This window comes from Bombina bombina, chromosome 4 (genome assembly GCF_027579735.1).
Source record: "Bombina bombina isolate aBomBom1 chromosome 4, aBomBom1.pri, whole genome shotgun sequence".
NCBI classification, from domain to species: domain Eukaryota; kingdom Metazoa; phylum Chordata; class Amphibia; order Anura; family Bombinatoridae; genus Bombina; species Bombina bombina.
The window spans coordinates 865,468,053-865,484,350 of NC_069502.1; the positions used below are offsets into that span (position 1 = coordinate 865,468,053).

The 16,298-nt window shown below is 38.4% G+C and overlaps 1 protein-coding gene across 3 annotated transcripts in view; it reads right to left on the reverse strand.

The window, feature by feature from the left end:
• Nucleotides 1–1,111: 1,111 nt before the first annotated feature.
• Nucleotides 1,112–16,298, reverse strand: part of LOC128657339 (oocyte zinc finger protein XlCOF6.1-like) — a 45,409-nt gene continuing 30,222 nt past the window's right edge. For all 3 annotated transcript variants that reach the window (XM_053711651.1, XM_053711652.1, XM_053711653.1), the window contains one exon: nucleotides 1,112–4,620. In XM_053711651.1, the coding sequence (XP_053567626.1) occupies nucleotides 3,674–4,620 (947 nt within the window). In that variant the 3' untranslated portion in view covers nucleotides 1,112–3,673. The remainder of the gene's footprint in view (nucleotides 4,621–16,298) is intronic.

Consider the following 16,298-nt stretch of genomic DNA (forward strand, 5'->3'; position numbering starts at 1 on the left):
AAATTTAAGGCACAATTTTAAATAGCTTTTTTTAGGAGGCTTGCAAACTGTGGATGGAAGGCACTTGTGTGTTTGCTAACACAGCATAAACTTTTATTATTGAATGAAACACTACAGATTCATTGGCCTTTCCTTTTAGAGGGACATAAAAGTGCAAAAATTCTATACAGTGTTAGAACATTTTATTTTTGCACTGTTGTTTGCATATATAAATGTGTTTAACTCAGCAAATCATTGCTTCTCTGAAGCAAACTTTAACAATGTGTTTAACACTTTTGCAAGGGTTAAACAGTTATTTGCAAGTAATAGTGCTATAGTAAAATGTTCTAATCCATTTTTTTTTGCAATTTAATGTCCCTTTAATTACAGTGCACACATTAGTTACATGTTAAAAATAATATTTTCCCATGTTTACAGTGGTCTCTTAACATCCCAAACTACCAGATCACACTAAATCTAATCTAAATCTAGTTGTGAGAAATCAAGGTTGAGCTGTGTGTATATGTATGTATGTATATATATATATATATATATATATATATATATATATATAAATAAATGTATGTACGTGTATATATATATATATATACATACACACACATTAAAATGGGTGGAGCCATCTGAGGGGCGGGGCTAGTGCTCCCCCATCTTCAAAAGTCACCAGCCGCCACTGATGGGTATTATGTCCCTTTAAGAGTTACATTACAGGAGGGCAAACTAATAATGAAAGTATACTTTAAAGTAATAATTACAAATTAAATTTAAAGTCCGCCACAGTGTTTGTCATTACTACATCTTGAGGAAGTTTATTCCATAAATCAATCACCATTTCTGTAAAGAAGTGCTTCCTCAAATTACTCCTGAATATAATACCCTTCAGCTTGAGATCATGACCCCCATGATCTTTAATTTTCCATTTTATGTAAAATACCCACAGCCTCAGTTACAGAAACAATTTCATTTTATATTGTTTAATGCTGCTGAACCATTTCACACCCCAATGCTTAGCTGGTTTTGAGCTTTTACGAACTGCTGGAAGTCATTATTCAGTGAGAAACCCACACAAACTAACATTATTTTATGTATATATCATGACGTGAGAAATCTAGAGTAAAATGTGTAAAAGAATTTATTAGAATTTTAATTAACAAAAATTGTAAACAATACAATGTGTTGTTTTTTGTTAACTTCATAGTTAAAACTTTTGTAGATCTATAATAGTATTAAGTAACCTTTCTAACATAAGCATAAATGGAGAATGTTTCAGTGATTTTCTACAGACAATTAGTAATTGAATGTCAAAAGTAAAAAAAAAAAAGTGTTTTTGTTTTATTTTAGCATTTTATGTATCCACTGCTATCCTAATCCAGAAAATAACTTTCGGCAGTTTGGGCCAATTAAAATTCCAGCAAGGGAAACTCTGTCTCAGTGTTTGGGTATATGAATATATATTTGATCTGCAAATAGGGGCTCCCTTCCATGAGCTTCCGCTCAAATAAATGAAAATATTATTAAAGGGACATGATACCCAAATGTTGAAGCACATGAAAGTGAGGCAGCATGTAAAAATCTGACTAGAAAACATCACCAGTAAAAAAGGAAGATATTTTACCAAAAATGTCCTACATTTTCACACTCCACTCTAAAGAGACTTTAAGCAGCCAGTCAGGATGCTTGTCCCAGGACAAGCTAGGGAGTGTGCTTCTGTCATGTGCAGGCACTGGGTCATGTTATTTTCCTATTCAGTTTAAGTAAATTATCTGAAATCTCATGAAATCACAGCAAAGGCAAAGCATTACCTCAGTACTGCTGATGCTAACTGGCTATTGTTTTTTTTTTAACTTGAAGCTGGACAACAGCTAAAGTATAACTGCACTTACTCTGGTGATCTGAAGACATTTTGAGGTAAAATATCTTAATTTTTTACATAGAGATGCTCATGTGATATTTTCTTGTCAGATTTTAACAGTTCTGCTGCATCACTTTAAGTGATTCATCATAGGAGTATTATGTTTCTTTAATTCCACATAATCACTTGACTATTTAAAATTATACATGAACCCCAGATCCCCCAGGGGATTAAAAACACACTGGACCACCTTAATGGGACACTCAAGTCAAAATTAAACTTCAAGATTCTGATACAGCATGCAATTTTAAACAACTTTCCAATTTACTTCAATTAACAAAATGTGCAGTCTTTTTATATTTACACTTTGAGTCACCAACTCCTACTGAGCATGTGCAAGAATTCACAGCATATACGTATATGCATTTGTGATTGGCTGATGGCTGTCACATGATACAGGGGGGGGTGGAAATATACTTAACTTTGCAATTTATTTAATATAAATCTACTACTCATTTGAAGTTCAGACTAAGTGCTTTTGCATTGTCTTCTTATCATGCATTTGTTGATTATGCAAATCTACTGTATTGACTGGTCCTTTAAGTGCTTGAGGTCTCAAACAACTGCAAATGTGCACTCCTCCAGAGAAAGACGTAGTCATAATCTACGCTCTAGACATTGTGTAGATAACGACTACATGTTGCCTACTGCATTTAAAAGGTTAAAGGGACAGTATACTATACAATTGTCTTTCCCTTAATATGTTTCAAATTACTTTTACCAGCGGCAGAGTATAAAATATATGAGATTTGCTTTTTTTTTTTTTAAAAGGGACAGTCTAGGCCAAAATAAACTTTCATGATTCAGATAGAGCATGTAATTTTAAATAATTTTCCAATTTACTTTTATCACCAATTTTGCTTTGTACTCTTGGTATTCTTAGTTGAAAGCTTAACCTAGAAGGTTCATATGCTAATTTCTTAGACCTTGAAGCCCACCTCTTTCAGATTGCATTTTAACAGTTTTTCACCACTAGAGGGTGTTAGTTCACATATTTCATACAGATAACACTGTGCTCGTGCCAGAGAAGTTATCTGGGAGCAGGCACTGATTGGCTAGACTGCAAGTCTGTTAAAAGAACTGAAAAAAGGGGCAGTTTGCAGAGGCTTAGATACAAGATAATCACAGAGGTTAAAAGTATATTATTATAACTGTGTTGGTTATGCAAAACTTGGAAATGGGTAATAAAGGGATTATCTATCTTTTAAAACAATAAAAATTCTGGTGTAGATTGTCCCTTTAAAGGCTTATTTGTGTATATGAATTAGCTCATTTTGTATTTTAAAGCCACAACCTAATACAATGGTTTTAGCTTGTAGGTATAATCAGATCTCATTACTTTATCACATTGTGTACATATACCTGCTTCTTTATCTTATATCTGTCCATAAGCCAATCACCAATACTTGGAGAAATCAACGAAAAATTAACATTGTATTACCGTATCTCTTCTATAACCCACTGGGAGTTTATTTTTCTACTGGCTGTGTTAACACATCTTGGCCTTGAAGCCAACTTTCAGGATGGGTGGGGGATAGCACAGGCTAAATAAACTATTTTAAATGCCAATATAAGGGTAATGGAAATACTTGTAAACAATTTAATACACTCTAGTGAATAATTTGAAACAAATTAAAGGGGAGACATTTTTTGAGTAAACTGTTCCTTTAAGCTCTGATTTCCCCTAATTGCTTTAATATGATTTTTTTGATGAACAAGATTTCCTTTCATGTTAAAACATTTGCTACATTCAGAATATTTAGATCATGAAAATACTTTCTCTCCTGTATGAATTTTTAGATGTCTATTAAGAGCTGATTTCCAGGTAAAACATTTCCCACACTCAGAACATGAAAATGCTTTCTCTCCTGTATGAATGTTCTGATGTGTAATAAGATTTGATTTCTGAGTAAAACATTTCCCACAGTCAGAGCATGAAAATTCTTTCTCTCCTGTATGAATCTTCTGATGGTCAATAAGATATGATTTTGTGGTAAAACATTTCCCACACTCAGAACATTCAGACCATGACAATGCATTCTCTCCTGTATGAATTTTTAAATGTCTATTAAGAGCTGATTTCCAAGTAAAACATTTCCCACACTCAGAACATGAAAACTTGTTCTCTCCTGTATGAATTTTCTTATGGTAATTAAGAGTAGTTTTAAGAGCAAAACATTTCCCACATTCAGAGCACGGAAATCCTTTCTCCCCTGTATGAATTTTTTGATGCCTAATAAAAGATAATTTCAGAGCAAAACATTTCCCACATTGAGAACACGAAAATTCTTTCTCCCCTGTATGGATTTTCTGATGCCTAATAAGAGATGATTTCAGATTAAAACATTTCCCACATTCAGAACATGAAAATCCCCTCTCTCCTGTATGAGTTTTCAGATGTTTAATAAGATTTGACTTCAAGGTAAAACATTTCCCACATTTAGAACATGAAAATTCTCTCTCTCCTGTATGAATTTTCATATGGCAAATAAGATGTGATTTCTGTGTAAAACATTTCCCACATTCAGCACATGAAAATCGCTTCTCTCCTGTATGAATTTTTAGATGTTTATTAAGATCTGATTTGTGGTTAAAGCATTTTCCACATTCAGAACATACATTTCCTACTTGACTTATTTGGTTTTGGAAAAGATTGAAAGAAGCATCTGCTAGCTGATCATGAGAAGGATTGTTGCAGTTTGTGAATCCACCTGTTAAAAAGAAATATAACAAGAGTGTTATTTGAAAATCTGTGTCTATTACAAGGAGAGAGAATCAGATGACCTCCCTATGTCCATGCTAAAGCTTAAAGGGGCAGTAAAGTCAAAATCAGACATTCATAATTTAGACAGAACATACAATTTGAAACAACTTTCCAATTTACTTCCTTCTCTTGTTATCCATTGCTGAAAGGGTTATCTAGGAAAGCTTAGGAGCAGCAAAGAACCTAGGTTCTAGCTGCTGATTGGTGGCTGCATACATATATATATATATATATATATACACACATACACACCGATTGTTATTGGCTCACTCATGTGTTCAGTTAATAACAAGTAGTGCACTGCTGCTCCTTCAACAAATTATACCAAGAGAATGAAGCACATTTGATAATAGAAGTAAACTGGAAAGTTGTTTAACATTGTATGTTCCACCTAAATCACAATATAAAAAAATTTGGGTTTCATGTTCCTTTAAGGACAGTATACTGAATATTAGGGACTATTTTTAGGACTCCCTGGAATCCTATATTAGTTAATCAAAGAAATAAACAAAAATGAATGATGTAATTTTTTTAGTTATTTTATGTATATGCAGTAAGAACTTTTAAAATTGTGTTCACATACAATTTTTGAAATAAAGGTATTTCCATGCCAAAACGTCTCTTTATAACTATTGCTTGTGTGCCTAAAGCATTGAGCTTTATTTTTTATTTTTTAGAATTTTGCAATCATTGCCATATGTGCTTTACTTGTAATGCAGATTTTATACATATCAGATTATTATTTTATATTAAAAGGAATGTATAATGTTTAACATGGCTATATAGTGAGCATATGCAAATAAATATTTCTGGAATGTCTAGAAACTCTAAAGATTTAATCAAAATAAAAATTATTTGGTGTTTTCACGATGTTCACAAAACATTTCAGCAATAAAATTTAATTTATCAATATAAATCTACTTGCTAGAGCACATATCTTTAGGGACTTTCTCTATATTATTGAAGACTGGCAAAAGGAGTTATTTAAAAGTACACAGCTCTTAGACATAGATATATAACTGGAATAATACAAATATATATACATGCCCCAAAGCACTGATTGCTTTGTTTGTGGGAAGATGGGACACAAAAGGAAAATATATTTGTACAATGGAAGAGACTATGAAACAACAGACCAAGAATATGCTGGTGTTAATTGCAAACCAAGAAATAATAAACCATTATCCAAGAAACAAAACAGACAAATATCAACCTTAAAGGGATATTAAAGTCCAAATTAAACTTTCATGATTCAGATAGGGCATGTCATTTTAAACAACTTTCTAATTTACTTTTATTATCAAATTTGTCCTTTTCTCTTGCTATTCTTAGTTGAAAGCTAAACCTAGGTAGGCTCATATGCTAATTTCAAAGCCCTTGAAGGCTGCCTCTCATCTAAATGCATTTGACAGTTTTTCACAGCTAGAGGGTGTTAGTTCATGTGTTTCATATAGATAACACTGTGCTCATGCACGTGAAGTTATTTAAGAGTCAGCACTAATTGCCTGAAATGCAAGTCTATCAAAAGATCTGAGATAAGGAGGCAGTCAGCAGAAGCTTAGATACAAAGTAATTACTGAGGTAAAAAGTATATTTCTATAACAGTGTTCGTTATGCAAAACTGGGGAATGGTAAATAAAGGGATTATCTATCTTTTTAAACAATAACATTTTTGCTGTTTACTATCCCTTTAAGAAACGTTTCCTTCACTTTTATGAATTGTTTAGCATTCTATTAAAGGGACAGTATACAAATTTTTATATAAGTGCATGTAATAGGCACTATGATAAAGAAAAATATGCACCAATACTGATCTAAAAAAACAGAAAAAAACGTTTTAAAAACCTATTTACAAGCTTCCAGTTTAGCAGTGTTGATGAGGTAGTCTGGGACACCCACTGAAAGGGGCTGGGTAAACAAAAAGAGCAGATACTCTTCCCTCCCCTGCATATGAAAAGACAGATTACAGGGGGGCGTGTCTCTGGACAGCACCTTAAATGGTTGCAATATTGGTAGCTCTGCGTGAACCAAAGATAATCTGCCTGTTATCAATGGACTTTATGATCATCTAATAACTTTATGTCAGGATTCTTCACTGCATGCATTTACCTTTAAGCCTCTACCTGCATTCTCTAAGCCCTGCCCACAGAGTCTTTAAATCACCTGTTCATCCAAGGGCAGGTGCTTAGTATTTTGTTGCTTTGACAGAGTAACTCCTGCTCATGCTGAGCTCTCATATTCCTCCTGGAATAACTTGCTTACCAGCTTCTTTTGGATTACAAATACCTTTCCGTTACACAGCTACTGTTGCAGATTCTCTCCTACTGAAGTTACTTTCCATTTGCAATTTATTGTCTCCGCTTCCTAACATCTTCGGCAATTGCCGTTCCTATCAGAAGACACACTTCAAGCCAGCTTACCGTTCCGTTTTGGAGTTTTAGTCTCCCCCTGAAAGACATCAGCCTGACCCCTCTGGGAATACATCCCAGCTGCTTTACCGAGATCTACTAGCCGCAACTGGTTTCCACAGATTACCGGGGCTCGCTAGCGTCTTGCGCTGTCAATCAACCAGCGTGTCAGCGAGAGACTCCTCCCCGGCCTGCTGCGCTCAGACCTCAGAACGCTGCTTGCTGCAGCTGCAGACACAGGTAAAGGAACTGATTTCCTTCTCTAGAAAGGTATTGTATTTGGGAACATTTGATGCAATTGGTTCTTTCAGTGTGCTAATCTCTTGTGGGAATCCTCAATACCAATTAACCGGAGGCTTCAGCCATTACAGATAACCTCATTATCCCTTTCTTCCTGTGAATCTGTAAACTACTTGTGACAAGAATTACAGTTATACATATATATATTAAATCACTCTCTTACCTTCAACTGATATCACTGACCACTATAGTGATACCAAACCAAGGGGGTGAAATATTCTAACCACTTCATCTACCAGTTCTGCAGTTGTGTTTCACAAGTCACAAAGTCTGTTCAGTCATTACATAATACTAAGCCCTACAAGATCATGGAACCAGCAGAACTTCCTCAAGTGGTCTACAATTTATCTCAGAAAGTAGATCAAATAGCTCACGCAGTGAGGGAGCTACAGATCGAGAATAAGACTCTAAAAGACCTATTCAAGGACTCCATAGCTGCTAGATCAGCTCACGATTCTGTACCTGAACCCCAGATATCTCTCCCTGAGACTTTCAGTGGAAACAGACGCAACTACAAACAATTCAAAAACGCCTATCACTTACTTTTTACTTTGCGTCCTAAAACCTATACTACTGAGAAAATAAGAGTTTTAACTGTTATCACATTCCTCAGAGGAGAGCCCAGGGTTTGGGCAGACAATTTATGTGAACATGAGGATTCTGCCCTTGCCACTTTAGAATCTTTCTTCAGTGTTATGGATGATTTATACTCAGATAAGGACACTCAACTGACCGCTGAGGCTCGCATGAGAGACCTCAAACAGGGCAAGAGGCCCGTAGAAGAATACATTGCAGAGTTCAAACTCTATGCTTCTGACTCCCTCTGGAGCCCTATAGCACTCCGTAACCAATTCCGTTTAGGTTTGGCGGAGAATCTGAAGGATGAATTGGCAAGGATCGAACTACCTCCTACCTTAGAAGCTTTGATGAAGATCTCCTCTCAAATTGACAGAAGACTTAGAGAGAGACGTGGAGAGAAGTTTCATAGTGACTTATACGTTAAGCATACTGCTTCCTCAAGCCCACTTAAGCCCTCACCACCTACATCTGTTCCTATGGAGATTAGGGTTGTTAGAGGACCTTTATCAAGTGAAGAGAGGATGAGGCGTAAGACTAGGAACCTCTGCATGTACTGTGGAGATCCAACTCACTCAGTGTATCAATGTCCTATTCTCCAGAAGAACAAGAAAAGTAAGTCCACCATTATTTGTTCCTCTCCTGAGGTTCATAAGAAATCCACTTACTGTAACCTATCTCTATTCTTGCAGTTGGATCAGAAAAGACTACCAGCTGAAGCCATCATTGATTCCGGGGCTTTTGGGAACTTCATTGACTCTCAGCTTGTAAAATTAAATAAAATCCCACTTGTGTTAAAAGAGATACCACTTGTACTTTGTGTTATTGATGGGTCCACTATACGTAATGGTCCTATTACACATCATACTGTTCCTTTGAGAGTTGTTACAGAAAAGGGCCATACTGAATTCATCTCTTTCGATGTTTTGCCTTCTCCTCATTTCCCTGTAGTCTTAGGTATCACCTGGTTAACATTACATGAGCCTTCCATAGTCTGGACCTCCTCAAAGATATCCTTCAGTTCCACATACTGTCAAACCACCTGTTTCCCACAGCATCACCTTCTTCATGCTCTTCCTGTTCCACAGATTCTACCTGACTATTATAAGGATTTCGCTGATGTATTCAGTAAGTCTGAAGCTGACACCCTTCCACCCCATCGACCGTATGATTGCCCTATCCAACTACAGCCAGGGGCAAGCATACCATTTGGGCACATCTATCCATTAAACAAATCCGAATTAGAATATCTCAAGAACTATCTTGAGGAAAACCTCAAGAAGGGATTCATAAGACCTTCCACTTCTCCCGCCGGAGCCGGCATGTTCTTTGTGAGGAATAAGGATGATTCACTTAGACCTATCATCGATTATCGCAAGCTTAACAAGCGGACCATAAAAAAAAAATCGGTATCCGTTACCATTGATTCCTGAAATGATTGAACGCCTATCTGACGCTACCATCTTCTCCAAACTCGACCTCAGAGGAGCGTACAATTTGGTACGGATACAGGAAGGTCATGAATGGCTCACAGCTTTCCGCACTAGATATGGGCTGTTTGAGTACCTGGTGATGCCTTTTGGATTGTGCAACGCTCCGGCGACTTTCCAACATTTTATAAATGACATTTTCAGAGATTTGCTAGATGTCTGTATGGTCGTGTACCCCGACGACATTTTAATTTATTCTAAGACCTTAAAGGATCACATCAAACATCTCCGCTGGGTACTCTCCAGACTTCGTACTCACAAGCTTTATGCCAAGGCAGAGAAGTGCCAATTTCATTGCACAGAGATTTCGTTCTTGGGTTATGACATCTCCCCTGAAGGTATAAAGATGCAACATAAGAAGGTAGACACTGTATTGGACTGGCCTCAACCAGCCAATAGGAAGGAGCTACAACGTTTTCTTGGCTTTTCCAACTATTATCGGAAATTTATCAAGGGATTCTCCAAAATAGTAAAACCTTTAACTCAACTCACGACCCAGTCCAAACCTTTTCAATTGGACCAAGGAAGCGTCCACAGCTTTTGAGTTCCTCAAGACTAGTTTCTCCACAGCACCTATACTCCGATTCCCTGATGCCTCATTGCCTTACATCCTTGAAGTTGATTCATCAGACTTTGCCATAGGGGCTGTACTCTCACAACGCCAGTCTATGACGGAACCCTTGCACCCAGTCTCGTTTTTTTTCCAAAACTAGGTCTTCTGCGGAGATGAATTACACTATTGGAGACAAAGAACTCCTCGCCATTCGCAGAGCTTTAGAGAACTGGAGACATCTATTGGAGGGAGCTAAGCCTTTATTTCTCCAGGTTTGACTTCATTATCCAATACAGACATGCCAACAAGAACGGGAAGGCTGATGCTCTCTCTAGGAGAGATGTTAGACCTTCTATAACACATGAGATCCAGTCAGTGATTCCCCAAGAACGTTTCATAGGTATCACTACACCTTTCCTATCCGAGATTAAGAGACATCAAAGACAAGACGATGAAATTACAGGTTACCAAGTAGAGAAAAAAGACGGCTTCATCTATCACAAGGATAAGCTTTATGTACCTCAAGCTCTAAGGAACCAGGTTTTAAAATATCATCACGACATCCCAACCTCAGGTCATCCTGGTGTCAGGCGTACCTTGGACTTACTAAACCGCTCATACTGGTGGCCCAAAATGAAGCAAACGGTTAAGGATTATGTTGGTACCTGTTCCACCTGCATTACCTCAAAAAATGAAAGGTTAAGACCTTATGGGCTATTGATGTCTCTACCTATTCCCAGTCGTCCTTGGGAACAAATAAGTATGGACTTCATTGTTGAATTACCCATATCACAAAAACAGAACACCATACTTGTTGTAATAGATATGTTCACCAAGATGGGGCACTTCCTTCCCTACCATAAAGTCCCTTCATCTTCGGAAACAGCTCGTCTTTTCTTAGACAATATCGTTAAACTACATGGCGTACCTGCTAGGGTGATCACTGACAGAGGAACGCAATTCACCTCGCGATTCTGGTCTACATTGTCCAAACTCCTTCAAGTTGATCAGATTCACAACAGCTTACCACCCCCAAACCAACGGGCAGACGGAACGTTTGAATCAATGGCTGGAGGAATATCTCCGTTGTTTTTGTTCCTACCAGCAAGACCAGTGGATCTCCTACTTACCCATGGCTGAGTATGCCTACAACAACTTAACCAGCTCATCTACAAATTGTTCACCTTTTTTTGCAAATTATGGTTTTCACCCTACTCTCTTCCTCAACACTACCTCAAGTACTGATTCACCCAATTTGGATGATTTCACCATTAGGATTTTAGACAATTTGATTTTATCAAAAGGAATATTCAGAATGCTCAAGCTACGCAGAAAAGACATTACGATCTCAGAAGAAGAACTCCCCCCAATTACTCCGTCGGGGACCGGGTTTGGCTTTCCACAAAGAACTTGAAACTTCAAGTTCCAAGCAAGAAACTTGCTAGAAAGTTTATTGGTCCTTTTGTAATAACCCGGGTAGTCAACCCTAACGCTGTCACCTTGCAATTACCCATCGGAATGAAGGTGCATCCGACCTTCCACGTCTCTCTTCTAAAACCTTATATCGGATCTAGACAACAAGAACCCATCCGTGCTGACTCCTCAGTTATAACTGATACTCAAGTATACAAAGCACATTACGTTCTGGACTCCCATTACAAGGGTTCAGTACTGCAATATCTTATTCACTGGAAGGGTTATCCTTCAGAAGACGACTCTTGGGAGGATGCCTCAGAAGTTGATGCTCCTAGGCTCATCTCTACTTTTCACAGTCGCTTTCCGGATAGACCTAGACCTCAAGATGTGGGACAGCTTTCTTGAGGAGGGGGTGATGTCAGGATTCTTCACTGCATGCATTTACCTTTAAGCCTCTACCTGCATTCTCTAAGCCCTGCCCACAGAGTCTTTAAATCACCTGTTCATCCAAGGGCAGGTGCTTAGTATTTTGTTGCTTTGACAGAGTAACTCCTGCTCATGCTGAGCTCTCATATTCCTCCTGGAATAACTTGCTTACCAGCTTCTTTTGGATTACAAATACCTTTCCGTTACACAGCTACTGTTGCAGATTCTCTCCTACTGAAGTTACTTTCCATTTGCAATTTATTGTCTCCGCTTCCTAACATCTTCGGCAATTTCCGTTCCTATCAGAGGACACACTTCAAGCCAGCTTACCATTCCGTTTTGGAGTTTTAGTCTCCCCCTGAAAGACATTAGCCTGACCCCTCTGGGAATACATCCCAGCTGCTTTACCGAGATCTACTAGCCGCAACTGGTTTCCACAGATTACCGAGGCTCGCTAGCGCCTTGCGCTGTCAATCAACCAGCGTGTCAGCGAGAGACTCCTCCCCGGCCTGCTGCGCTCAGACCTCAGAACGCTGCTTGCTGCAGCTGCAGACACAGGTAAAGGAACTGATTACCTTTCTAGAGAAGGAATTGTATTTGGGAACATTTGATGCAATTGGTTCTTTCAGTGTGCTAATCTCTTGTGGGAATCCTCAATACGAATTAACCTGAGGCTTCAGCCATTACAGATAACCTCATTATCCCTTTCTTCCTGTGAATCTGTAAACTACTTGTGACAAGAATTACAGTTATACATATATATATTAATTCACTCTCTTACCTTCAACTGATATCACTGACCACTATAGTGATACCAAACCAAGGGGGTGAAATATTCTAACCACTTCATCTACCAGTTCTGCAGTTGTGTTTCACAAGTCACAAAGTCTGTTCAGTCATTACACTTTACCTGGCTATTTAGTGACTATAGCTCAAGCTGATCAGAAGGATATATTTTTTTATTAGATATTTCACCCCTGCAAGACAACTTGGAGCATTGAGGTCTAAGGCAGGCTCCTTACTGAGCGGTTCTCAACACCCCCCCCCCCCGGTAAATATACAGGCCGGGTATACAGTGCATAGACACTGAACACTTTCAACTATGTTACCATTATAAGTATGGGAGATCGAGATTATTACATCAAAGAAGGAGTACTGGATGCTCCGGTAAAAAGTAACAAAATTTTATTAAATCATCATAAAAAGCGATAACATGGAGAAACTGATAGACACAAGTGCAGGCGCAGCACAAGGGCTTACGCGTTTCGGCTATAGAGCCTTAGTCATAGCATACAGGTGCTGTGCCTGACAGGTGCATTTAACACCTTAGGTTGATTCTTATTGGTTAAAAGGAAATTTAAAAGAAAAACAACCCGCCCGCTTGGAAGTGTCATGATAAGTACATGTAAAAAAGCTAATACTAGAACAGAGGGATACACTGTAAATCAGAAAAGAAGAATCATATTATACAGAAGTACAAATTTTGACTAAATGATACCAAATGCTGGGAAATGTGATAAAACTAGACACTAGTTACATAAAAAGCAAAAGAAGATTAAAAGAAATAACAAATATAAATATGAGGTGCTGATACTTATACAGATGAATATAATAAATTATATATAGAGTACATGTCAAAACTTTGTGTATATAATGTCATGAGCAATTAGTGATTCAATGTCATGAAGCCAAGACAAAATACAAATTCAAACTGTATATATAGAGTGTCAGCAATAAAGTGTGTATAATGAAATAGGCGTGTGTAAACAGTATTTATATTAATTATAGTGACTGTAGGGCAGAAAGGGACAAGGAGTAAAATAATAGTAATGATGGTAATGGTTAGGAGAACCTGTTTTTAGTGTTCATATAAAGTATTGACTTTATTTACAAAATAGATCAGGGGATTCTGGGGAACTCTCATTCCGTATAGACTATATGCAGGGTCTACATCTAACTAATTAGTGAATATCTGTATTAGGTGGTATATGCCCAGCAGACCCTGCATATAGTCTATACGGAATGAGAGTTCCCCAGAATCCCCTGATCTATTTTGTAAATAAAGTCAATACTTTATATGAACACTAAAAACAGGTTCTCCTAACCATTACCATCATTACTATTATTCTACTCCTTGTCCCTTTCTGCCCTACAGTCACTATAATTAATATAAATACTGTTTACACACGCCTATTTCATTATACACACTTTATTGCTGACACTCTATATATACAGTTTGAATTTGTATTTTGTCTTGGCTTCATGACATTGAATCATTAATTGCTCATGACATTATATACACAAAGTTTTGACATGTACTCTATATATAATTTATTATATTCATCTGTATAAGTATCAGCACCTCATATTTATATTTGTTATTTCTTTTAATCTTCTTTTGCTTTTTATGTAACTAGTGTCTAGTTTTATCACATTTCCCAGCATTTGGTATCATTTAGTCAAAATTTGTACTTCTGTATAATATGATTCTTCTTTTCTGATTTACAGTGTATCCCTTTGTTCTAGTATTAGCTTTTTTACATGTACTTATCATGACACTTCCAAGCGGGCGGGTTGTTTTTCTTTTAAATTTCCTTTTAACCAATAAGAATCAACCTAAGGTGTTAAATGCACCTGTCAGGCACAGCACCTGTATGCTATGACTAAGGCTCTATAGCCGAAACGCGTAAGCCCTGGTGCTGCGCCTGCACTCGTGTCTATCAGTTTCTCCATGTTATCGCTTTTTATGATGATTTAATAAAATTTTGTTACTTTTTACCGGAGCATCCAGTACTCCTTCTTTGATGTTCTTGTCTCCAGACCACTGGTTTGCTGCCGACTAGAGCTCCACAAGTCCCACTTTGCGACTGCCCTATTCCCCACGTTGCCGCTGTTGCACATTGGATTTCCTGAATCCCTCTGACGTACTCAACCTAAGGTAATACGGAGGTGGACGCTGACCGAGACGCTGCTCCTCGGCTACACGCACAGATTTGGCACCAGCTATACACTGCACAGCGGCTTCGTCACATACCGCCCAGCACCAAGCCAGCCGACAGACGTTCGTTTCTAGTGAGCTGAGGAACCACCGGATTTAGGCGAGTCTGGCGTTAAGCTATTGACAGCCAGTGTTCCCATTGTCTCCGACGACCTGTAGATTTGAGTTAGTGCTGAATCTTACCTACATTGGGGTGTGTATACCAAGTGACATTGCCGACTTTAACTGTTGGGGAATCTGGGTACAGTCTCAAAGTGCAATTATCCTTTGCTACAAGTGACATTCACGCTTGTGTGGGCCACCTGACTGTTTTTCTCCTACTGTTCACATTGAGCTCGAGATAATTAACCTTATAAAACAATGTCTCAGAGACTTTGAGCAAAACCTGCATGAAGCCTTCACGACAACTGGGGTCATGACTCAGCAATCACAAACTGACCCATTTCAAGGAGACATTAAACCTTCCACAGCGAGAAAGAACACTCACACCTCTGAGCTGAATAAGACCTACACTGAGGGTCATACTGAGACACCAAAAAGCATAACGGCAGTGTCCGCAATTCCACCAGAGGTTGTGGGTAACCCGTCACCTATTCTAAAAGGAGGCGCCCAAGCCGTCAGCAGCATTTGGTTCTCAAACTGGATTTTGCCAGAGATGTCCAACGGCCCTTCAACATCCACATCGATGAGCCAAGGAGGCGAGCACTCTCCAGAAAAACTACCTCTAATACCTGCTCAGGGGAGACCTCACATCCTGGGAAACAAGACAGACCTAACCCGCTCCACACAGTCACGCGCAGAGATTTCACCAGGCTCTGATACGGCGCTCCCAGCCATGCTTTCTCACCATGTCCTCACTTTCCAGATAGCAGAGCGCAAACACGGAGCAGTAACTCTTGCCCTATTGCCTGCCGAGTCTCACAGAAAACAAGTAGAAGCCTATGATGTGGTGGGACACTCATCAAAGTCGCAGACTGCACTAGAAGTCCTGAGTGTGGGTTTACATTCACCTTCTCATTCACCTCTCCAGACAGCCTTATGGAACTATCCTGCAGATCTGACTTACCAGGAAAACCTGTTGCTCAATGGGACTTTAAAATATGAACATGACCAAAGAGAAATCTCTAAATTGCAGAGGTTCGGAGTGGGGTAAAATCTTCTACAGGCTGTATAAGGTTTGTTGAACTGGGGACAATATGTGCTTTACCGGGACTTCTGTTTTGGGACTTTTAGTCAGATCTCTGAAGTTCTACTATAGAAGACCTTTTGTGCCGGTTATGTTTCACACACTCATTTCCCTTGTTGCATTCTGTTCCTTTGCGTTACCCTTCCTTTTTGATTCCTATTCCATGTTAACCACCCCACATGTGGGAGGCAGTCTGGGTGATGTCTTCATACAGGGTTATACTTGTATTTAGCGGCTTCTAGTTCGCCCCCGATAATTTAATATGCCTACTA